The following is a 22,403-nucleotide window of genomic DNA, read 5'->3' as shown; positions in this document are numbered from 1 at the left end:
CACTAATATAAATTCTATTTGAAGCTCCACTTAAAGATCGACTTGTAGCTCTATCCAAAGCTCCATAAAAGTCACCAAATCCAACCTTCTTACCTTCTTATACCATTAATTTTAAATAACCAGAAATACAATCTAATACCTTCCACCTCAAACTTTTACATTGATATCAGGGTAGAGAGAATTTGCCTCAAGAAAGCGCTGAGCTTTTGACTGCCACTAAATAGTCAATCAAGTCTAAGATATAAAAGTACTAAGTTTATATATATAATATTTTTCCTTTCAGGGCAATTATATCAAAACATATGCCCAAGTACCAAAAAAACTTTCAAATTTATGATAAAGTATCTTAAAACCTTGTATATCCTTATGAAAAATGTTTCTTGAACTTCAACAACTTATATCTCAAAATCGGACTCTCCAAAAAATCTAAAATTTTACATAAAAGAAAGTGGAGGTTGTGCAATTTGATTTGATCGTCAAATTGAACTCAAAAGTCAAAGTATGAGGTACATTACTTTGAGCTAATGTGAAGAATAAGCAAAAATATCTACTAGATATAGAGTAGCTCCATAATCTTCTATAGTCCATTCTAACAAACAAAGTTGTGCAATCTTTATTGTATCCATTGAAGCAATTCATATGTAACATGGTTTTGGTAACATCTATGAGATGTGCTACCAATCAAGATGAAGCTTCACATGAGACAAAGCCAATCATAAGACGGAATAAATGGTGTCATCTAGTAACATGACTATATAATAAAAGAAAAAAGAAAATATTATATTATAGAGGAGGTTAAATAAAAATACTTTAGAAAATTATTTTAAAAATATAGATAATAGATAAAGAGGTAGAAAAAATTAATAAATGCTAATACTGCCTTCTTGAAAAGAAAACTTCTATTTACTTTGTAGGAGCTTAAGTGAGCCAAATCAAAATAAATAAGATAAATAATTAATACAAGTATTTTTAAAAAAATATTAAAAATAGGTTTTAGCAAAAAAAACCTCAAAATATAAAAAATTAAACACATGGTCATTATCTATGAAAAAATTATTTGGTTTTTTGTGCCAAGGGTGCACAATAGTCCATATGTATTTCTCTCTCTATTTAATAGATTATACTAATTGTACTTGATGATATTATAGAAGTGATTTCTATTATTTTATCATGCTTGCAAGGATTTAACACTCTAAAACTTAAATATTTGATTCAGATGCTTATATTATTATGAAAAGTACAAGGTCCGTACAACATTATGACTTTGACTACAATTGATGGTGCCTCAAATCTAGTCATCCGGAGATCTTAGTATATGGGTTTCACAAATGTAAAGGCCTTCATTTAAGACCAATGCAGCTTTATCATAAGCACATTGGTTGTGCTATCTGTTGTCAAGATTATCCAGTGATTCTTGGTCAACCATATATTATAGCTGTGAGGATGGAGACCAAAGTTTTGGATGATGGATCAGCATGTGCCCATATTAGAAGTCAAGATGGAAAAAAGGTAGTGCAATTTCTAACAGTACCTGTAAACCATGAGCGCAATTGGAATTATTTACGAAGTGATTTATTACCAAGGGTCAATGAAGAGTTTAAAGATTTTTGCACAGTATCACTATAGAGCAGGAATATAGTGGTACATGACAAAAAGTATTCTCGCATGGAGAGAATAATATCTTTCATACAGGTGTTACAAAATTATATAGGAATGAATATGTTGTACATACACAGCTTAATGACTTACAAAATTGAGAGCAAAGAGGTGTGTAAAAAAATTTGAAAAAAAAAAAAAAAAAACCTAAAAAAAACCTAAAAAAAGTGGATGTGCTTGAGAAAGATGCTTTAATAGCAAGTATATATATAGAGACATATTCGAAAGATTTTAGAAAAAATAAGCTGGAAATACAACGACAAAATTGATATGCGGCATTGATTAAGACAACAAGGAATTTGTGAAGGTATTAGAAAAGACATATTTTTCTTTACAAATGAAAAAGTGGAAGACATGGATCAAAAAAAAAAAAAAAAAAAAAAAAAAAACAATATTGGGAAGGTTATATGATGCCGACCACAACTTTGGTTCTTTTGGTGCATACCGGAGGATGCACAGGTTTAGAGGGGGTGGATATCATGTTGTGGTTCAGCTACTATATGAAAATAATGTAATTATATACTTAATATATAATTTATTAAGTAACATGGTGAGAGCCATGTTAGTAGATTTTAGTTGGTTGTAGAATATAATTTGATTATTATTTTGAGAAGAGGTTGTTTAAAAAGATTACTATATAATTTGTATAACTTTAATTTCCTTTTGATAGTGACTTTTAAGATTGGTTTTGGTTGATAGTAACTTCTAAATATTTAGAGTCACCTTTGTTAGACATTGGTGACATTTAAAAACTTATTTTGGTTCTTTTATTTGGTGTTTAGAGCATACATTATGTAAATCTTATAAGAAAAAAGATTGAAGAAGGATTTTGGTAGCAAAGGGAGTAATTAAGGCACCAATATAGATGAATGGAGATGAAAAATAAAAATCTCTATTCCTATTGGTCAAAAATCATGACCAATGGACTTTAAGGAGGTTGCCCGAGGCCATATTAGGGATTAGGGTTAGTTTCTCGAAGCCATTCAAACTTTGAAGGCTAGGGTCAGAAGGTTTAGGTTTTTGGTTAAGATTTTGGTGCAAGTTTTGTGTCATTTGGGATTTTTATGAAGAAGTTATAGGCGCTCAAAGTTAAGGTGTTAGTTTTGGACCTACTGTCATTCTTTTGGGCATAACGCACGGATTTTTATGAAGAAGTTATAGGCGCTCAAAGTTAAGGTGTTAGTTTTGGACCTACTGTCACTCTTTTGGGCATAACGCACGGGTACAGATGGCAATTGAGGATCGGCGACCGCGACTGGAGAGAGCACTTTTGCGACTATACTTTTCATATACTGCTTACTGGATTCTAAGTTGGAGTGAAGGAGTTATTTGATTTTGAAGTCAGCACATGCAATCTAAGGGTAGTAAGTAAACCGATTTACTAGTGTTTGTCTCTTGAGCTATATCTTGAGCAATTTGGCAAGGTTTTGGCTAAAAATTTCAAAGAATGTGTAATTTTATGTTAGTAAACTTTGTGCATAAGTTTTATGATATTTGGAGTTCGAGTTTTTGAGATATAAGGAAAATAGTTTTTCGGGTGATTATAAATTAGGGTTTGGAGTGTCTACTAGAGTTTCTTAGATGCCAAAAGATCGAGAGTGAATTTGCGGTTGGTTTTTTTTGTGGTAAAATTTAAGGGTAAATTCTAGCTATCTTGTAAATTTGAAACAAACTGAACGGTTAGATCAATAGTTATGATTTTCTAAAGTTTGGGGTGAGAAAATCCTTCGCGAGAAAAATATGTTTTGAAGGGATTTTATTATATTTGGAGTTTTATACAAAAATAAAGGAGTTTTGGAAGCCAAGAAAAGAATCATATAAAGGTTTAAGGTATACTCTCTATAGCTAGATACCCAGTGTATTCCCAGATAGCAAATCATGCCATACGACAACGTGACTCCTCCATCGGATAGAGTTCGGGTTGTAAAGCTGTTATCAATCTAATTTAATTAACAAAACCTCAAAACTTGGAATGGGTACCATCAAACTTGTCTGAAAGGCTAATTCGGGGCTCCTTTTGTTATAAGACCAACAATCCTTGTTGAACTAGAGATAAGGTTTCTTCTCTTAGTGCTAAAGCTTAAGGCTGGTGAATCCTCGATTGTGCCATCTCAGATGCTCCATTATTATGAAGTCTTGCAATGATTCTTTCAATCTCTACAATTCTCTATGATAACATAGCAAGAGCATTCATAATGGGGTCCAACTTGGACTCCAAACTTTTAGTCATACTAATATCTTGACCTCCGGCCATTCTAAAAGAAGAAAAGAAATGACTCTACAAGAAGGCAGTATTGGTTTAGAGGAGGGTACTTTGCAACTTCTAAAACACCTTAAAACCTTCAAGAAGAGGGATGATCCACTCTCTCCAAGAAAGATAAGACTCCAATATTATAATAGAAGAAATATCAATTTAAAGGAGGATAATCCGCAACCTCTAAAATGCCAATACCTTCAAGTAGAGGAATAATCTACACTCTAACAAGAAAGAACTAGCTCTAATATTAAAGATGAGTGCAATCTCGACAAATTGTCACGAATTTAGAATACTGATTGAAAATCTAAACAAGAAGTTCAAGAAGAATTGGCAAGAATTAGATTAATCAAATGAGTATAAGAACAACACTAGAGTGGTGAGCTAGAGCTCCAAGAGGTGTGTTGTTGAGACTAAGGATCCCCTCAGTCTCAACTCCTATATATACTACAAACTAGGAAGCTTCTCAAGCAGCTTCCACAAGCTAGGAAACTTCTCAAGCAGCTTCCACGAGCTTAAAAACTTCTCAAGTAGCTTCTACAAACTATAAAGCTTCTCAAGAATCTTCTAGCATCTTCTATAACTTTATAGTGTATGTCCTTGACAAAGAGTGACATGTCTCCAAGGCACCACATGACATCAACATTTTCACTAATACACCAGATCTTAAGAAACTTTATAAAAGTATAAATGTACTACTTGTTTTTCCAACAATTGAAAAAAATCACAATAATAGATTATAGATTTTAGGTAGCATTTTAGATCTTAAGTATAAAATGCAAGAAATCCAAGAAGCCTTCTGCTATAGAAAGACAATGCCAATAAGCTAGCATTAACAACAACTAGCAATATACACAACTAAATACCGACTCAATAATTTCAATGCACATAACAAGAATTTGAAAAATAAGATTAAAGATGTAAAAGAAGCATAAGCTACTATTTTGCAATAATTTGCTAAACACCCAAAATTCAAGGAGGTATATGCTAATGACACAAATTTTATAAATTGCCTAATTTATACAAAGACAATGAGGCACACAATTTTTGATATCAACGCCTACACATTACAAATAAAAAGCAAACTTTGTAAGATACATCAAGGCATAGTTATTGCTCTACAATATTTGTATTATCATAAAGAATTATTTCATGTGGTTTATATATCATCTTGTGAAACCACCCTTAAGACTTCATCAAGCCAATCCTCCAAATATAATCATCTTTAACTTAGGATGTGAAATATCTTAGGAGGTGAGATGTTACCCATCAAAAATGGCAAGGAGGTGAAAATGTTACCCATCAAAAAAGTACTTTTTGAAAACCATTAATAATATAAACTCAGAAAAATCCATCTGTGCTTGTTCTTTCTTACAAATATTTTATTACTTATATGCAAAGTCGTTCTTTCACATTTATATGTTTTGAAAGTTACATGTCAATAATCTTGTTCCTTGTTGCTTGGACATGTACCTAATTAAAAAAAAAAAAAAAAAAAAAACGTGGAGTTTTAAAATACTCAATGATTTTCACACTCTGAATATCAGATATCTGGAAATGTCGAAGGTACGGCACAATATTCAGTTATTCCAACATTTTTTTGAAATGACACTAGGTTTCAAAGAATTGTGTTAGAGAAATTATAACGAAAAAATAAAATAACAGAAAGCAATCAACCTTCAAAAACATACTTGAAAACAACTAAATTTTTTGTATCAACAATTGGCTCAGAGGTATGGCCTTTAACATCACTTTTGCATCAGTAAATTTATCAGTAACAACCAACATGCTAAAAACTTATTATACACAGTCAATCTGTCACTGATTAACAAATTACTCGACATCCACATTCATCCATATTCAGGGTTTAACACACATGCAAATTTTCACATTTGATAGATTCAAACAAACAAACAAGTAACTGAAAATTGCAAAGTTAATTTCAACACACTTATCCAACCTTCCACCAGCACTTACATTTTTCCCCCAAAATCACACAAACAATCCACTACCAAGTGTAAAAATGTCACCTTCATTTAAAAAGTCACGGACTTTTCTGTAACAAATATATATATATATATATATACATACCCACACATACCTACACAGCCTTTTGCATTTTTAGGTCCAGAATGAGATATTTTCTGTGCATGGAGTTTCTGTTGCTTGTAGAGATGGCGCTTGTGCAGGTGCTGCTGGGTTGCCACTTGTGGCCTGCCGTCATTGCAAGCTTTTCATGGCTTTTGACCAGGTGGGTACCTCGAAGCGGCTCATGCCACGACAGCGTCAGTTGTTTGCCGGCATTGCCACCCAGAGTGTTTAGTTACTTTGTGCCTGTTCCCAATGGCTGCTCGGTGGTTCTGCTGATATTACGGGCATGACAGTGCTTGGCAACGCAGATGGCGACTTCGTTCACTATGGAGGCTGAGGTTCTTGGTGGTTGAGGGATGCTTAGGAAAGCAGAAGACAAAGAAGAAGATGATTGTTTGGCCATAATCACGGTACATTTTGACATTTCTCTGTCTGTTTGGTGTGTCGATCAGTGGCCGTTGAAGGTGATTCTACGTGATTCTCATGTGCGAATAAGTTCATGTGAGGTGGTGTTGGAATCGAGGGTCTTGTTGGCACAGTTAAGCCCTTTAGGTTGCTGTCCATGTGTCAAAAAACAGGGGCCATGCATTAGGGTTTGTGTGTGTATTCAATTGCAGGATCGCCCCTTCAGCTGACCAAGCATTAGTGAATCTGCGAGTGGAGTTGCTAGATGAGATTTTTGCGTGAAGCTGAAGACGTTATTGGAAAAGCAGCTCATGAAAACTTTGTGGTTTGGTGTAGTGTGTGTACAAGTTCCAGTTCAGATTGTAAGAAGAAAAGCCTTTACGATCGGATCCTTGCCTTCTTGTGAGATTGGTGTGTTACTGGGAACAAACTTGTCATTCATGAGGGACAATCTTGTTTTCAATAATGTTGTGCATGGATAGATGCGAAAGTAGGTATTATTAACTTGATGATCTGTGAACTCACTTTTATCAAGCTTATCTCCACTTGGTAAGGTGTCTGTGTCATGTTGCTGATCACGAGAATGCTGTCACGGTGGTTTCTATGAAGCATACAACTTAGGAGACTTTGCCGGTTGCGAATATCTAGACCTCGATGAAGTCAATCCATCAGTGATATCACCAGTGAAAACTCACATGATCGGACCTGAAGGCTCGAGTTTTGAATTTGAAGCCAGTTAAACATCAGCATTGTGTTGTTTAATATCAAGGATGGGCAACGAACTCATGTATCTACTGCTGGAGCATGGCTTCCGGATCGTTCGCCATCTTACATTCTTCCCATACGGCAGGTGGTTTTATTCGTCATTCTTTGTTCACTGAAGATGGACTGAAACTTTGCCTGTCATGCTCGAACCATATAATCAACAACCACCTTTTTGTTCTCCAGATCTTGTTCAAGCGTCAACATGTAGCTGATGTTAGTACAGTCGTGTGAAATCAGATTGAGTAGAGTTTTAAGGTCTTCTATGTCTCAGTATTCGCGAGGCACAACACCATAGACTGTTGGAACCAAATTTGATAAGTTCCTGGGTATACATTCGTTTGATATGCTCGTGGGAGTAACGAGTAATCAGCCAAGGATTATCCTAGAGTATTTGAAGTGCTAGGTTGTCCACGCGTTGCACGAACTGTAAGTATAAACATTTATCTCACCGCCCTTCAAATATCATGACTTCTCTATTGGACATCGAAATTCTATTTGACTGAGCTCAATTTTGCTGCCGCAATTTCCTTTGTAGCTGGGTTGCGCAACATCTGGAATGCACGATGTCTTGAAAAAGTCGTAGTTGGGGCGTTTCAAAAATTAACTTAGACTCATTCAAAACCTTGAGGGAACTCCTTCCACAGCAGCCTATTTTAGGTCATTTTAACCTTAGGGTTACTGTAAGAGGCAGTCATGTTCTCGCTGATTTGTAGGTGGGGCATTGATCAAACTCGCTTTTAAACCCCGCAAGATATCAATCACATCTTTGAATATCGATTGTGGTTTCAATTTTTGGAGTAACGTGTTATTTTTGTCTTTGAGTGAAGAATTGAAACAAAACAAGGCTAAACGGGACTTGAGCATCTTAAATGGTCTGAAGGCTTGTACATGACAATAACTTACGAGTTTGAGATGCAAGCTTGTTTTTGAGTAGCAAGAATGCTAGAAAAAATCTTCAAGAATAAACGTTGGTGTGTTTCACTTGAACATGGCCTGAAATGACACGATTACACATGAGTTTTGGAAACGTATCCGTGGGCGTTTTGGAAACGTATTCTGACTTTCTAAACTCAAAGATCCTCTCAAAAGGTGACCTTGATTCTTGACCCACATTTCGATGCAAATTTGTTTATACTTACAGTTCGTGAATCCTCACTCTAATCAACAGAAGGAAGAAGTGTTAGTTTCGATTCTGGTAATGGTTATCTTGTTCATTATGGACCTTGTATCATAGATTTCATTGATAATTGGACTGATTTTATGCTAAAGGTTTCAACGGATGCTGTTACAGCGTCAAAATTGTAGATTGCACATTGGAAGATTCAATACAGAGAACTCTCATTTGGATTTGCAATTGACGATACAAGAATTCCAATGGAGTTTAAATGATATGTTGCATGTGTTGCAGCTCCAGGAGCAGAATTGTGTAGAATGCGAAGAGACTAGTGATGAATAAGCTGATGGCCCAAGGATACAAGTGCTAAGAAATATTGAACATGGGCATAAATCCTGGTGTAGTCATTTTAAACTCACTTCGTTATAAAACAGAATTTGAGAAGTTGAATCTGGCACCAATAGCAGTTGTTAAAATACAGTTATGTTACTTTGCAAAATATTTCTAATATATTTTTGCACGTACTTCAACTTCTGGAGTTATCCAACAGTATATTCATTCCAGTTTCTGAAAGAGTATTCTTTTTCAATCATTTCTGATACTTTCAGATTCTAAGATTTATCAAAATGAATGTCTACTTAAGTCTGCACTCAAATTTTGTGAAATAAAACTTGATATTAATTATACAAGTATGTGTGTGTTAATTAATATTTTTATTTACCTTTATTTATTTATTTATTTATTTATACTATCCTAAACTTTATTATTGGTTTGGAATTAAAATTTCGAAATTAAAACTTTTAAAATATATATATACATTTGAAATGTAAAGATTAAAATTTAAGGATCTAGTTCATTTCATCACTAATTTATTTCAAAAGTCAGTTATATCACACTCCCAAAAATATGAACCACCGGATGCACAGAGTTCCCTAGAAGAGGCTCCGTCAGTGTCATCGGGTCCCGTTCACACTACAACCTCATTTTCGGTGAACAGAGTTCTCTGCGAGGGCCACCGTCCATGTCATTGGACCTCGTTCACACTGCAACCTCATCTACGCTGCGCTAGATGGTCAGAGTTCTCTGCAAGGGGCTCCGTCTGTGTCTTTGGGCCCCGTTCACACTATAGCCTCATGCTTGACAAAACAACTCTCTTCATGGAATTTCCCTGTTCACACTAGAACCGCTTTCACACCACAGCCTCATGCCCGACACACTTTGTTCAAATTTGAGGAGTAATAAAATGTAAAATCATGAATGATGTTACAAAAATAGAAAATTTTAATTTTAATTTTTTAATTTTTTAATTTTTCAAATATCAAATCTCAAATGTACTTGTGCTGGCTTGTCTGATGATTTGCACTCTCCCATCAATGTTTATTGATAGGCGAACCATCTTCTCAAAATTGCCACGTCATTTCAGACAGTGCATAGACATCTTACTTTGAAATGACACCTTGAACTCATGCACCAATTGCGGCATCAGTTCATCTGGAACGTAAAAGTCTTCCACAGCATTCTCCTGCAATTCTTCATACGAACAGCCTTAGCGAACCAGCACCCTCACTCCTGGTTACGCACAAGTTCAAAGAAAGTGGTGAACTATTTGATCATCAAAGTACGCAACCGGATGCAAAGGAACATCTCTGCTAAAAGGCCAATACGTGTGGAAATTACAACAGCCTCGATTAACCGCTTAGATTCCGTGCAGTCCGAGTTTGTTCTATTTCACACACCTGAGCAGCAGCGGAGGAACAGCTAGACAAAGTTCCACTCGTCTTTGTAGGCTCTCATGATCTCACAAACCCGCGACACAACTTTCACATCCCTATCGATTTCAAAATTTTAACGCGCTTGAATAGAAAAGACTAATACTGATAAGTGAGGTAGTACCAGTCCGTTCACCTTAAAGCCGAACTCGACCGTCAAACTTCCATCGTGCGACAAAATTTGTCCAAAATACACAGTCAGTAACTAAGAAACTTACGACTCTGCGCAGGTCTTATGAACCTCGAAGCTCGTTCGCACCTTTTTGCTGGTTCACAGGCACAACAACAATGAATCCAAATTCTCCAAGAACCTCTGGAATATCAGCAACTTCGCACAAACAGTGCCGAAATTGTTGATGGCTTTACCTTACCAGCAAGCACACAGGGTACTGTTCGCAATCTGGTGCAAGCACGTTCTGTAAACCTTTCACTGCGCTGCTGCTTCAATCTCCGCCCTGCAACATTCCAACGAAACTAAGATCTGTCTGAGACCGCCCTCGGCAAATTAGTAATCACAAGATCGGAGGTGAGTCCCATTCACACGGCCAAAGCTGATTAGTCCGATTCACACGGTCACAGCTGCTTGGCCTGGATGCACAGTCATCAACAGCTGGTCCACGTGTCTTGTTGCTATTGCTTCACTTCCCGCTCTATTTTTGCCTTTGAATGCGTGCTAAGAGTTAGGTGTTGCTTTCCTAAAATACTTAAAAAAGGATTTGATAAGAAAGTTGTGTTTTCATGTGAATGCATTACAGCATGATCAAGGGTCTTGTTTGTACTTCTAGAATCTGCTACCATACAACTGGTATTTTGAATTTGGAAATATTGGATAGTAGGTTTTGACATTGTGATGTTGTGTTTTAAAATTTTGATGGTTGATTAATTTCTTATATTTTAATATTGAAAAAAAAGGTAATCAAATTGAATATAGATAAGAATATATTACTGTTCATTTTTAAATTTATGTGGTATTATATCTTACTTAATAAAATTTACAAAACATTATGACTATGTGAAAGAATGATAATTTTTTTTATTTCAAGATGAGTTTTCTTGATAACAAATACTGACAAGATTATCAGTTTTATACACCATTAAGTAGCTTGTTCACAACAAAGGGCCTTGGAAAATTATCTTCTAACAAACAAATGATTCTGGTGAGCCTGCTTTATATGCCATGGATGGAAATGCTTAAGGAATTCAATGACTTTACTTGGTGATTCATGAGGTTATCACATTCAATGTGGTAATAATAACACAATGCCCTATTATTATTGCTGATAAACACGTAAGATATTTCTTTACATTTATGATCACTTTACTGACTCACAACTAGATAGAGATCATTGTCAATGAAGCCTCAATACCACTTACACCACCTTATGATCTTTCAAGTAATTCATCAAGCATCTTATTTGTCTTTGTAGTATTTTGACAAATTATGCACAAAGTTATTTTTAAATTTTTTTCATGATGTTTTACTTTGTTAATTGGTAGCATCTGGTGTTGATAAATTCTTACGTCCTGCATAATTAATTTTGTAGTGTTTTAGTTTTTATTTTTTTAAGATTAAATTATTAGAACATAATCTTAAACACAGAGAAGCAGCTCTATAAGATGAATTCAAACTTATGAATAGAATATATGATAAGTCTTGTTAGGCTTGTTAAACATCATGATTTTAATTATGTTATTTTATCAAACGTAGTAATATATTTTAAAAATAAAAATCTTCACTGTCTAGTAAAGACTGTATGAAACTTTTCCAATTTTAACAGTTGAATTTACAGTTAGAATGTTATTTTCATTTTAAATATATTCAAACAAAAATAAACATGTTTGATAAATAGTTATAAAAATTCTATGTGTTAATAAACTTGTTGGCCATGCAATATTGCTTAGGTTTTAAACATTCAATGCAATTTTTAAAAAATAAATTAAATTCACATTTTAATTGAAAACACCCAAATCCCTAAAAAAATCCAAAATCCAAAAAAAATAAAAACAACTTCTGTGAACTATGAATCATTCTTGTGTTGGAAAAATATCATTGCACTTGGTATATAAAATAATGTTGTTTTTGTTTTTGTTTTTGTTTTTTTTTTTCAGGAATAATCTGCATTCTTAATATTCCACTCAAAAAGCCCACTTCCAATTTCAGTATGATATATTCAATGAACAATTTCAGATACTCTATATGGATTTGTTAATTATTTATCTCCCCATTCATTCTTATCAATGATAATAGTTTCTATATTTTCTGCAAGATATTAAGATATTGCAGCTTGTGATCAACTTCCAGGAATGCCACAATCAAAGGAATCACATTTAGAATGGAAGAACAGAATTTGTTCCACTAGCCATGTTACCACTTTGTCAAACAGAACAAGTTCCCTTCCCCAGCCAGAAAAATTCTCTTTTATCCTGAGAATTGTTCCTGGATGAAGGTATATCTGGCAGCTTGGTAGTGACCCAACCGCTCTGCCCCTCAAACTCTACTTTGACCTCCACAGCTTCTGAACCCCTTCAATGTTCACATTTCAGAGTCTCTCGTCATTTCCTACAGAAGCTGAAGAGGGACTGTTTCTCCCATGAATGATACTGTCAGCTCAATTGCTAGTGAAGAAGAAGAGCCCAATTGCTACAGACATTGTCCCTAGAAGATAGTTTGGTGAAACCAAAATGCGTCGGAAACCAAAACCAGGTGGAAATGGAGCTTAATTTAGGCATAGGTTTGAAAACCATGTGCTCTCCCCATAGGATAAACCCAAATCCTACCATCCACATCCACACTTATTACATTTGAGCTTGTGTCCAACATGGAGGCTCACTGAGTACACCCACACCCTAATTACCATTATGATTATTAAGAGATCTCTGAAGGGAATGTTGTTAAGAAGCTATGTAAACAGTAGAATGCCCCACAAATGGGGTGGATGGATGATGATGGATGGATGGCTGTGGATTGCTTGCAAGACTGGTTTTAGCTCGCAAGCATTCAAGTGCGGAGGGAACGTGAAAGGGAACGTGAAGGGGAACGGTGTCTTCAGAGCGGGGTGATGCCCTGCAATGGCGCTGCTGCTACTCTGTATATTTGATCCGCCATTCTCTGTCGTTGCCATCGTCGACATTGTCTGCTCTCCAGCACGGGTATGCGATTCGCGACTGGAGTCTTGGATGCGTTGCTCGAGATCAGACCGAGGTCATTGCAATCCAAATTCGCAACCGATTTGAGCGAGGTGGTGGTGCTGGACTTTTGATGCTTCTGGAGAGTGGCGAACAAAAGACTTTCTTGTGGAGTTGAGGCAAGAGGTGCGTTTAAACTGACGAATGTGGTGGTGTATTGCGATTGCGAGTGCGATGATACGAGCAGGAAGGCGGGAGGTGTTGTAGAGATGAAGGTGTTTCGTGCTGAGAGGAATCTGGAGGTGGAGGATTCCGAACGGATTGTGAAGGAAACGGGACGATAGCTGCCTGAGAGAGAGTTTTGTTTTTTTTTTTTTGTTTTTTTTTTTTTTTTTTTTTTTTTGCAGGGACGAGGAAGAGCAGGTTGGCGAGAGAGGAAGCGTGTATGTCTGACAGTGCGAGTCTAGGGAAGGAATATCAGGGCATCGGGGTGCTCGAAAATCCTTGCCAATGGCCTCACGTACGGAGTCGTCGAAGATTTGCTGCTACTCGCCCGCCTCTCCTCTCGAGGACACCGAATCGGACGCCTCCTCAACCTCGTCTTACTCTGAATCGTCTTCGTCGCGCAGTACCACGGGTGGTGGAGGCCTTCAGTCTCAACCAGTTTCAGGGGAGGAGATGATGGAAGAAGAGATTCCCCTCAAAAATATCCAGATTCCTCGCGGGTCCCTGGATTCTGCAGCCATAGTCGCTGGAAGTGCCTTGAAAGGTTGGATTCCTCGTTCAATCTGCACCCTCTCGTATGCAGCTTGCATGTCAGGCTCTTGTTGTGCTTTTCTGTGTCGTTTTGAAATTAATGATCTTTATTGCTGTTTTCTCAACGGTTTAAAGTACTTCCATCCTTAAATAGTGCAATACCTACTAAATCTTGGATCCTTGCACGATGAATTTGAATTCTGCTGTTCGGGATTTCTGTCGATGATATGAGTTGATGAAGTGACTATGCGGCACATTTATGAATTGTTTTTCATTTAAACGAAGATTGAGTTTCCATTTATTTGGGTGCGGGTCCTCTGTCATTGTTACATGCTTGGGGCATGTGGCGAGAAATCGGAACAATTGTGTGATAGCATCTTCATTACGTGATATGCTGCGAAGAGTTTGGTTAATCTGTCTCAAATCAATATCTCTAGGAATCTTGTTATTCAATGGTCATCTAATCAATTGACCATTTAAATTCCAGTGTGGAAAAAAAGTTAAAAATGAAACTTGCAAGGGAAGAACCCGTGCAGTGTCTCGATTTTCTTTGTGGACTTGGATTCCGTGGAGCACCTAAATCCACACTTGCGTTTTTCACATGAGTAGCATGGTAGGTAATCATATTTTCATATAACGGGATTGGCTCCTCTGATTCGTCATATTAAATTCGCGAGTTATTATGCCTATTGTGATCAACTCTGTACGATCTTCTCAGCACACGTTCCTGAAGACGTCGAGGTGAGGAGAATGAAGATGTGAAGTCGTTGAAGTGAGGAGAATGAGGCGGCAGTATCAAACACGCTTAATTCTTGTGAGTGTTGAATTTCTTCGCAGGGCCGCCTGTGTTGAGGTCTCAGACAGCACACCCCTTGAATCCTCTGAGTCCCACGGAGATTGCTGTTGCTATAAGAACTGTTAGAGGGGCAGGGGAAACGCCTGAAGTAAGTGCAAAAAATCGATCCATCGTCTTTTCTTTCCATGCCAGTTGGATTCTCAGCAGCTTATGAAAATACAAGATTCATCTTGGAAGCATAAATTCTGTGAAAAAGGCTGCTATTCCTGTATCGATCTATGCTTGGGTGCAAACTTGTCACACTGTTCTCATCGTTTTTATTGAGGGTACAGAAGCTTGGAATCTCATATGCATCATTTCGTATTCAACTGTTGTAGAAGCTTTTTGGTTATAGAATCTTTTAGGCAGCTTACAACCTTCACAAAGTTGATTTTCAGACGACGATTTTGCAATTAATTTGTCGTTTGACCCGTGCTGATGCAATTTATGCTTCACGATCGCAACTTGCTCCGTTCTGAGTATCATTTGTGTTGGAAACTGGTGCACAGCCTCAAGTCTGAGTTCCTTAGGAATTTGAAGGTTTACACGATCGGATATATTTGATAAATTTCTACGCGGACGGACAATTCTAAAAGTACTTCACAATCTTGTTGCTTATAGGTGCGGGATGGGATGCGATTTGTGGAGGTAGTGCTTAGTGAACCAGAAAAACATGTGGTAGCCATGGCAGACGCGTACTTCTTTCCTCCATACCAACCCATGCTGTTCACGCTCAAAGGAAAATCATCCTTATACCCATTACGTCTACCACACAGGCGGGCTAGGCTTGTTGTGTATAATAAAAATACAAATATGACCAGCATATGGGTGGTGGAACTTAGTGAAGTTCACGCTGCTGCTCGTGGAGGACATCATCGTGGAAAGATCATATCTTCCAACATAGTTCCAGATGTTCAGCCTCCTATGGTACTTTTGCTCTACTTCTACATTAGCCGATTAATTTACTAAACGATTGAGTGATTGGTTGATTCTTATCTAATCTTGTGACAAGTACTTGCGGCGCAGATCTTCGATGCCTATGTCCTACCAATATGAGAGTTAATTTTGCAAATGATTTTTTCTTGTCTGTGTTGGGATGGCAGGATGCTGTGGAGTATGCTGAATGTGAAGCACTTGTAAAAGAGCATCCAGCTGCCATTGAAGCCATGAAAAGAAGGGGGATTTACGACATGGATCTTGTTATGGTGGATCCTTGGTAAACCTTTCACTCTCTAATTATACTTGGTGGCTTCCCCACTTATTGGGGGGAGTTGCTAAGGTTTGTGGCGTTCGAAGGTGCAGTAAAAACAGTTACAATACAGCACGTACACTACTCAGTGCATTGCTTAAATGCATGACTTCCATATCAAACCTGTTGTCTTTTAATTTCAGAGTTCTATCCGCACACCTGGAATTTATTCAATTAGTTGTAGTGTGTTGCTCGATGGGCAGGGGGTTGGTATTCTACATCTATGTGAAAGTGATACCCCATATCTAGCTCTCAAGCGCATTTTCTCGAGCCTCTTGGACGTTGGTTTCACGTAGTTCTGTCATGAGACATGTTGGGGAGCCTTCTCATGTTTCTTTTGCTCGTTAATTTTTCCTCCGGAGTTTCAATCATCTCCCGTTACATCGCCTTATGAGAATATTTGAGAGGTGTTCAAATCTGGTAGTTGGCTATGCACGTCACGTGCCTTTATCTATTCTCGAAATGTTATTTTGAGTTTTATGCAATGCTAAGGAACATTTTTGGATGGGCTGTTTGCAGGTGTGTGGGGTATTACAGTGAAAAGGACTCACCAAGCCGAAGGCTTGCCAGACCATTGATCTTTTGCAGAACAGAGAGCGATTGTCCTCTTGACAATGGATATGCACGACCTGTGGAAGGCATACACGTGCTTGTAGATATGCAGAAAATGGAGGTGCTACCCTAGTTTTCTACTTTTATGGATAGGAAATATTTCTTTCTTTCGTCGTTTCTATTCCTACCACTTGAGCATTTCATTCATGACTGATATTACGGCCGTAACTATGTGGACTTCACAAGAAGCCTGTTATACATTCCAATGTCTTCTGGGTCGCATTTTGTCGTGTGGAGTTGGAGGTTTTAAATAGGAAACAAATTAATGGAGTACGTTTTGTGACAACTTCTTTTCAGTTTTGTCTTCTTCCCTCTGTAACTAAGTGAGGGTTCTTTTGATTGCAGGTTGTAGAGGTAGCGGACAATAATCTGGTTCCACTACCAGCCCCAGATCCTCTGAGAAATTACACAGCTGCTGCTACGCGCGGGGGTGTGGATCGGAGTGATATAAAGCCATTGCATATATCTCAACCTGAAGGACCTAGCTTTCGTGTGAACGGATATGCAGTGGAGTGGCAAAAGGTACCAAATTGGAGAATGTTTTGGACCCGATTTCATTATGACGAGAGCTTAATGTGCTTGAACTCATGAATGATTCTCAATAATTGGAACACGATTCTGTTCTCTACCAGCAGTGAGGTGCTTTTGTGCGACAAATGAACTCCTCTGTTCGACTAACTATTCATCGTGTTTTGAAACACCTATGCAGTGGAATTTTCGGATCGGATTCACACCAAAAGAAGGTTTGGTTATTCACACGGTTGCTTATGAAGATGGTAGTCGAGGAAGACGATCAATTGCACATCGTTTGAGCTTCGTGGAGATGGTGGTTCCCTATGGAGACCCTAAGGACCCGCATTATAGGAAGAATGCATTCGATGCGGGAGAAGATGGGCTAGGAAAGAACTGCCACTCGTTAAAACGGGTTAGTACTGCTTTCATCACCATAGGACGAATTCAATCACGTCTTTGTCTCTTTTGCTGGATGTGGCTCGTGATTTAGATGTTGAAAGGTTCTTAATCACACTCATTAAACTGCAGCGGTTTGAGAATCAGCTGCTCAACTCACGGGCAACTTGAACTTCACTATGCGAGTTGAGTTCTTTCAAAGGAACAGACTTGCTGAGTTGTCATTGCGTAGAGATGTGCAGGGTTGCGATTGTCTTGGCTTAATTAAGTACTTTGATGCACATTTTACCAACTTCCATGGAGGAGTTGAAACGATAGAAAACTGTATTTGCATGCACGAAGAAGATCATGGCGTGCTGTGGAAACACCAAGACTGGCGAACTGGTTCTGCAGAAAGCCGTCGGTCTCGGCGATTGTCCGTTTCGTTTTTCTGCACTGTTGCCAACTATGAGTATGGTTTCTACTGGCATTTCTATCAGGTTTTATTTTCTTTTGCCCTCCTGTATACTTGTTCTGCTTACAAAAGGATGTTTACAGGTCAATTTGCTTTTATCTCTGTTGCAACAATTTACTCAATGTTGGAGTGTTGTCCCCCATGTTTGGTGAATGCACTGCATAAAAAACTGTCTTGTTCATGCTCTCTTCTTTTGTCCAGCCAGAATAGCACGCATAAATTTCCGAACAGATCTAGCTGCATTTCACTTTTTAGTTTCGAAAAATATCTTTTGGTACATGCCCAGTTGATATTGCATATCTTTGGTAACAGCAATCTAACGAACACCAGTATCAGTAGACCTATTGGAGAGATTTGTCAACTCTTATCAAACCGTTTACGTGCGCGATCAGAATTTTAGAAGGAGTTGATAAAACTTTTTCTGCAGTATTATTTTGTAGCCTCTTCATACCAGATGAGAGTAACTTTCAGTTCTGAATGATTTATCATAAACCTGAGTCAGCAAGAGGACAGAATCTGATGATTGGAATGCAGCATTTTAAAAATTGGTGGCTATGTTGCTTTGTTGAGTCAAGAATGTACATCTCCAGGTAAGTTTCTCAGTCTGAATTATTCTCAGATTCTGAAAGAGGTGAGAAGAAATTTTCTTAGGTAGCACAGCCTTTTTTTTTTAACACCATGCTTATAGCCATCAGTATCTGTAACAGGGCTTCGCTCTTTGTAATAGTTTACCTGATGTTTACGGTTTCCTTAATAATGGCTGTGCTTTTCTCGCACAGTTGATCTTCAAGACCATCATTTTAGTTGATTTGAGAGTTGATAGCATTAGGTGCACAGTTTGCTTGTTGCATTTTTGCAGTACATCTGAAACTGAAATGTAATCAGTCCTGATTAGTGGTTGGGCTGCCTTTTGGTCGCCATTGTTGAATTTTCTCCTCTCTTGTAAGGCAAAAATCTATCGCACAGGTCTATTAATGGGGCGTGGACTATCGTTCCGCGGTTAATCTCTTAGGAGAGACCTATAAATCGTGATGCAGAGTAAAATATTATTCAAGCTTTACAACGTTAGAGCTGAAGCGGAAGAGGAATGCATAGCTTTGGGTGACTGTAGTTCAGTTGGGAAGTTTGCTGTTGTGACAGGCCAAGTTGTGGTCTGTAGCTTGATGTCACCTAAGCTGTACCTGTGGTCTTGTTGTCTCCTCAAAAGCCTAACGAGGATCAATAAAGAGGTTACTGGAATTGCAAGATCCGACATATGTATTGGTCGCATTTGAGCACCTCTTGCCTGCATGAAAACAGTGTTGTTAGGATTGTTTCAAGTGCCTCAATTTTGCACTAAATGCACATACGCATGTGCATTGTGCCTTAGTTAGGCTCTCACAACCCTTCCGAAATTCACTGCGTTTTTCTTGCAGTTTCGAGTGGCTCTGGATGGCACAGACGAATTTTGCTTCTTTGATTTTCTCGGTTATAGATGCTACCTGGAGGCAGCTTAATTTTTTGATCCAACGAGTGTCCAATAAAGCATGGTCAATACCCTTCCTATGCGATAACATTGAGACTATGATAGAAATTCAAGCTGGCACTTCATATCCATAGCAAGTTGGTATTCATTTGTAGATGCTGCTTCTGTTTTCTTAGGGTGATGTAAGTGTGTGCATTAACTTTCATAAATTTCTTTTTTTGGGTTGGTTTGTTCTTTTCCCCCTTGTGTACAATTGAATGCTTTATGAAGACCACCTTCATTTTTACAGTCTGTATAGGTAGTGGATTGGGGGATCTGCATTTTTTAACACCAGTTTGGAATGTTTGCAGGATGGAAAGATAGAAGCTGAAGTGAAGCTTACTGGCATATTGAGCTTGGGTGCCCTGAACCCGGGCGAGAATCGCCGGCATGGCACTGTGATTGCACCTGGCCTCTATGCACCAGTACATCAACATTTTTTCGTTGCTCGGTTGAACATGGCGGTTGACTCAAACCCCGGTGCGGGGCTAAATCAGGTAACCTGATGGAGATCTTCACGCACCAATTTTTTAATTGCCATGATTTGGACAAAGGCAAGGTAGTTCATGTTGACATGACAGCTTACGTCGTAGCTGATTTTCATGTGTCAAACTCTGGCAGTTGGTAGTTTGTGAACCGATTATCTTTTATTCATACTCTCGATTTAAAATAGTAATTGAATTTTGCAAGTCCTCCTCTGGCTACTGGGTTTTTGATGCGATCGAATTATTTTATCAGGTGGTGGAAGTGAATGTGAAGGTAGAAAAGCCAGGACCTAGTAATCCACACAATAATGCATTCTATGCCGAGGAAACTCTATTGCGCTCAGAACAAGAAGCTCAAAGGGACTGCAATCCCTTCAGCGCCCGACATTGGATCGTGAGTTGCAGTTCTCAGAACTTCTGAATCCACCCATGCACATGTTTATTTATTTTTCAGCGCAACTATTCTCATGTAGGTGTTGCTTGAGTCGTAATATCCTCTAAATCAGCTGTATGCTTGAAGCTTCATTCATTTGATGTCTTGTTGATTAGCTCGATATACTTTCAGAGTTTGAGAATCTGTCATTATTTTTGGCGGATCGAAACCTGACATTAGTAGGCTCAGCAGAAATAGGAAAAGCACTTAGAAGTTAATTTTTTGTAGGTTCGAAACACAAGGACATTCAATCGAACAGGGCATCTCACGGGCTACAAGCTTGTGCCAGGCTCCAATTGTCTACCACTTGCTGGTCCAGACGCGAAGTTTTTGAGACGCGCTGCGTTCCTGAAGCATAACCTGTGGGTGACTCAATATTACCCTGACGAGATCTTTCCCGGTGGAGAGTTCCCAAACCAAAATCCACGGGTGGGTGAGGGTCTTCCTACTTGGGTGAAGCAGGATCGAAAACTGGAGGAAACAGATATTGTTCTTTGGTAAGTTTTTGAATGTTTTTCTGTACATTGCATGTCTTAAAATCTAACGTGCTACACAGCTAGTCCAAGGATCGACTAGACTGAAGTTTGCGGCAAGCATGTTCACCGGAATAGAGATGATGCTTCCTCCAGTTGGGATCCTGAATGAGCTAATTTTCTCCACTCGTTAGGACTTGGCCTATAGGTTTCGGCGTACGCAACGTCAATTGTAGAGTAAAAGAGCCTAACAGCCCAGTTTGTCTATTTAAGAACTTTCTTCTGAATTTTCAGTGAGACCTTTACTTGTAACTTTACTTGTGGGTAGGGAGCCTATATATGCGTCTGTGAAACTGCCATAATATGCTTACATCCTTTCTGCAATTTATTTGAGTGCAGGTATGTATTTGGAGTCACTCACATACCTAGACTGGAAGATTGGCCAGTTATGCCTGTGGAGCACATTGGATTCAGTTTGGTGGTTAGTGTACCTCTTGTCTATATACCCGAAAGCTAGAGTCCTTGAAAAATTCTACCCATTGGTCTGTTTCTGTTGAATCTTGGATAAGTAGTCTTAAGTACTTCTGAAGCCGTGCACTAACATAGAAAAATTGACTGGTTTTGATCTGGTACAGCCACATGGGTTCTTCAATTGCTCACCTGCAATTGATATTCCGCCATACGACTCAACAGACGAGAACAGTCACAAGGAGACTCCCATGAAAGGAAGCCAGCCAGAGATGGTACCAGGAGGTCTTCTTTCAAAATTATAAACATGCTCCTTGTAGCTTAACCTGCAACGTTACTGGGCATGCAGCTGTGGCAGTGGTAGATTTTGGAGGAGTGACTTGCATACTAAATCATTTATTTTGAATGATGTCTACACCACTAGATGTACTCTGTACTTGGCGCTGATCCTGGCCGCCTATTCAAACGTAGGATTAAGCAGATCATGTGGTTCGTTTGCTCTTTCTGTGTCTTGCATTCCATGTTGTGTTGGTGTTACATTTCTTGCAGAGGGCCTTTTTCCTTCTGCTTAAAATGGCACTTACAGAATTGTTCAAAGGGGAATCGGTCTTTAACTTTCTCGATCCCAAGTGTAAGGCCTTAGTGTGTTCGGAGATGAATATTGATCATCACTGTACTATTTCTTGACATTACATTGTTCCGAATGAAGGACTTTTTCTAAGCATTACGCTGAATGTGATGTCCTTGAAGTTGTACATGCGTCTGAAGAATGTCTTGTACATTAGTGCAGTCCAGCATTAATCAGAACACCTCAAACACACCTGTACCGGTGGCATGCAGCATTGTTGACAATCACTGTCTGTTTCACTAATAGACCAATTGATTTGGGTAGTCATTGGGCGATTCCCGTTAGAAAGTGCAACAAATTCTAGTAAATTTATATTTTTTTCATTAGGTATTTTGTATTGAATCTGTCAAATTAATGTAGAAAAAACAATGAGGAAAAAATTCGATTTCCTGAAAAGTTCTAAAATCTTAATCATAT

General features: G+C 38.1%; 1 protein-coding gene and 2 long non-coding RNA genes across 19 annotated transcripts; 2 read left to right on the top strand and 1 right to left on the bottom strand.

Moving 5' to 3' along the window:
• Positions 1-5,872: 5,872 nt before the first annotated feature.
• On the top strand, positions 5,873-8,815 carry LOC149987265 (uncharacterized). Of its 11 annotated transcripts, none has more exons than XR_016498979.1 (4): positions 5,873-6,161; positions 6,295-6,411; positions 6,743-6,768; positions 7,016-7,694. It is a non-coding gene; the product is annotated as an uncharacterized LOC149987265 (long non-coding RNA). The 11 variants fall into 11 exon arrangements; XR_016498981.1 differs by having other exon boundaries at positions 5,880-6,161; positions 6,310-6,411; XR_016498977.1 differs by having other exon boundaries at positions 5,894-6,161; positions 6,743-6,817.
• A 303-nt stretch (positions 8,816-9,118) lies between these two features.
• On the bottom strand, positions 9,119-10,654 carry LOC112273551 (uncharacterized). Of its 2 annotated transcripts, none has more exons than XR_002967059.3 (2): positions 10,421-10,654; positions 9,119-10,320 (listed from the first exon to the last, which is right to left on the bottom strand). It is a non-coding gene; the product is annotated as an uncharacterized LOC112273551 (long non-coding RNA). The 2 variants fall into 2 exon arrangements; XR_012216253.2 differs by having other exon boundaries at positions 10,426-10,654.
• A 2,510-nt stretch (positions 10,655-13,164) lies between these two features.
• On the top strand, positions 13,165-22,082 carry LOC112273637 (diamine oxidase [copper-containing] 1, peroxisomal). 6 transcript variants are annotated; one of them, XM_024502616.3, is made up of 14 exons: positions 13,165-13,366; positions 13,588-13,949; positions 14,774-14,880; positions 15,393-15,698; positions 15,875-15,987; positions 16,540-16,693; positions 16,978-17,154; positions 17,342-17,557; positions 17,784-18,020; positions 19,811-19,996; positions 20,238-20,378; positions 20,646-20,914; positions 21,290-21,371; positions 21,526-22,082. In XM_024502616.3, the coding sequence occupies exons 2-14, from the start codon at positions 13,691-13,693 to the stop codon at positions 21,661-21,663; spliced, it is 2,385 nt and encodes a 794-aa protein (XP_024358384.1). In that variant the 5' UTR covers positions 13,165-13,366; positions 13,588-13,690; the 3' UTR covers positions 21,664-22,082. The 6 variants fall into 6 exon arrangements, 4 of the variants coding, with proteins under 4 accessions (XP_024358384.1, XP_073385401.1, XP_090101603.1 ...); XR_016499123.1 differs by having other exon boundaries at positions 13,227-13,366; positions 20,707-20,914; XR_016499122.1 differs by having other exon boundaries at positions 13,227-13,366; positions 17,784-19,524; positions 20,707-20,914.
• Positions 22,083-22,403: the final 321 nt, after the last annotated feature.

Source organism: Physcomitrium patens, chromosome 20 (genome assembly GCF_059467195.1).
Source record: "Physcomitrium patens ecotype Gransden chromosome 20, ASM5946719v1, whole genome shotgun sequence".
In the NCBI taxonomy this organism is placed as follows: Eukaryota; Viridiplantae; Streptophyta; class Bryopsida; order Funariales; family Funariaceae; genus Physcomitrium; species Physcomitrium patens.
Note: the sequence above shows the minus strand (reverse complement) of the source record. Positions and strands in the feature narration are given on the sequence as shown.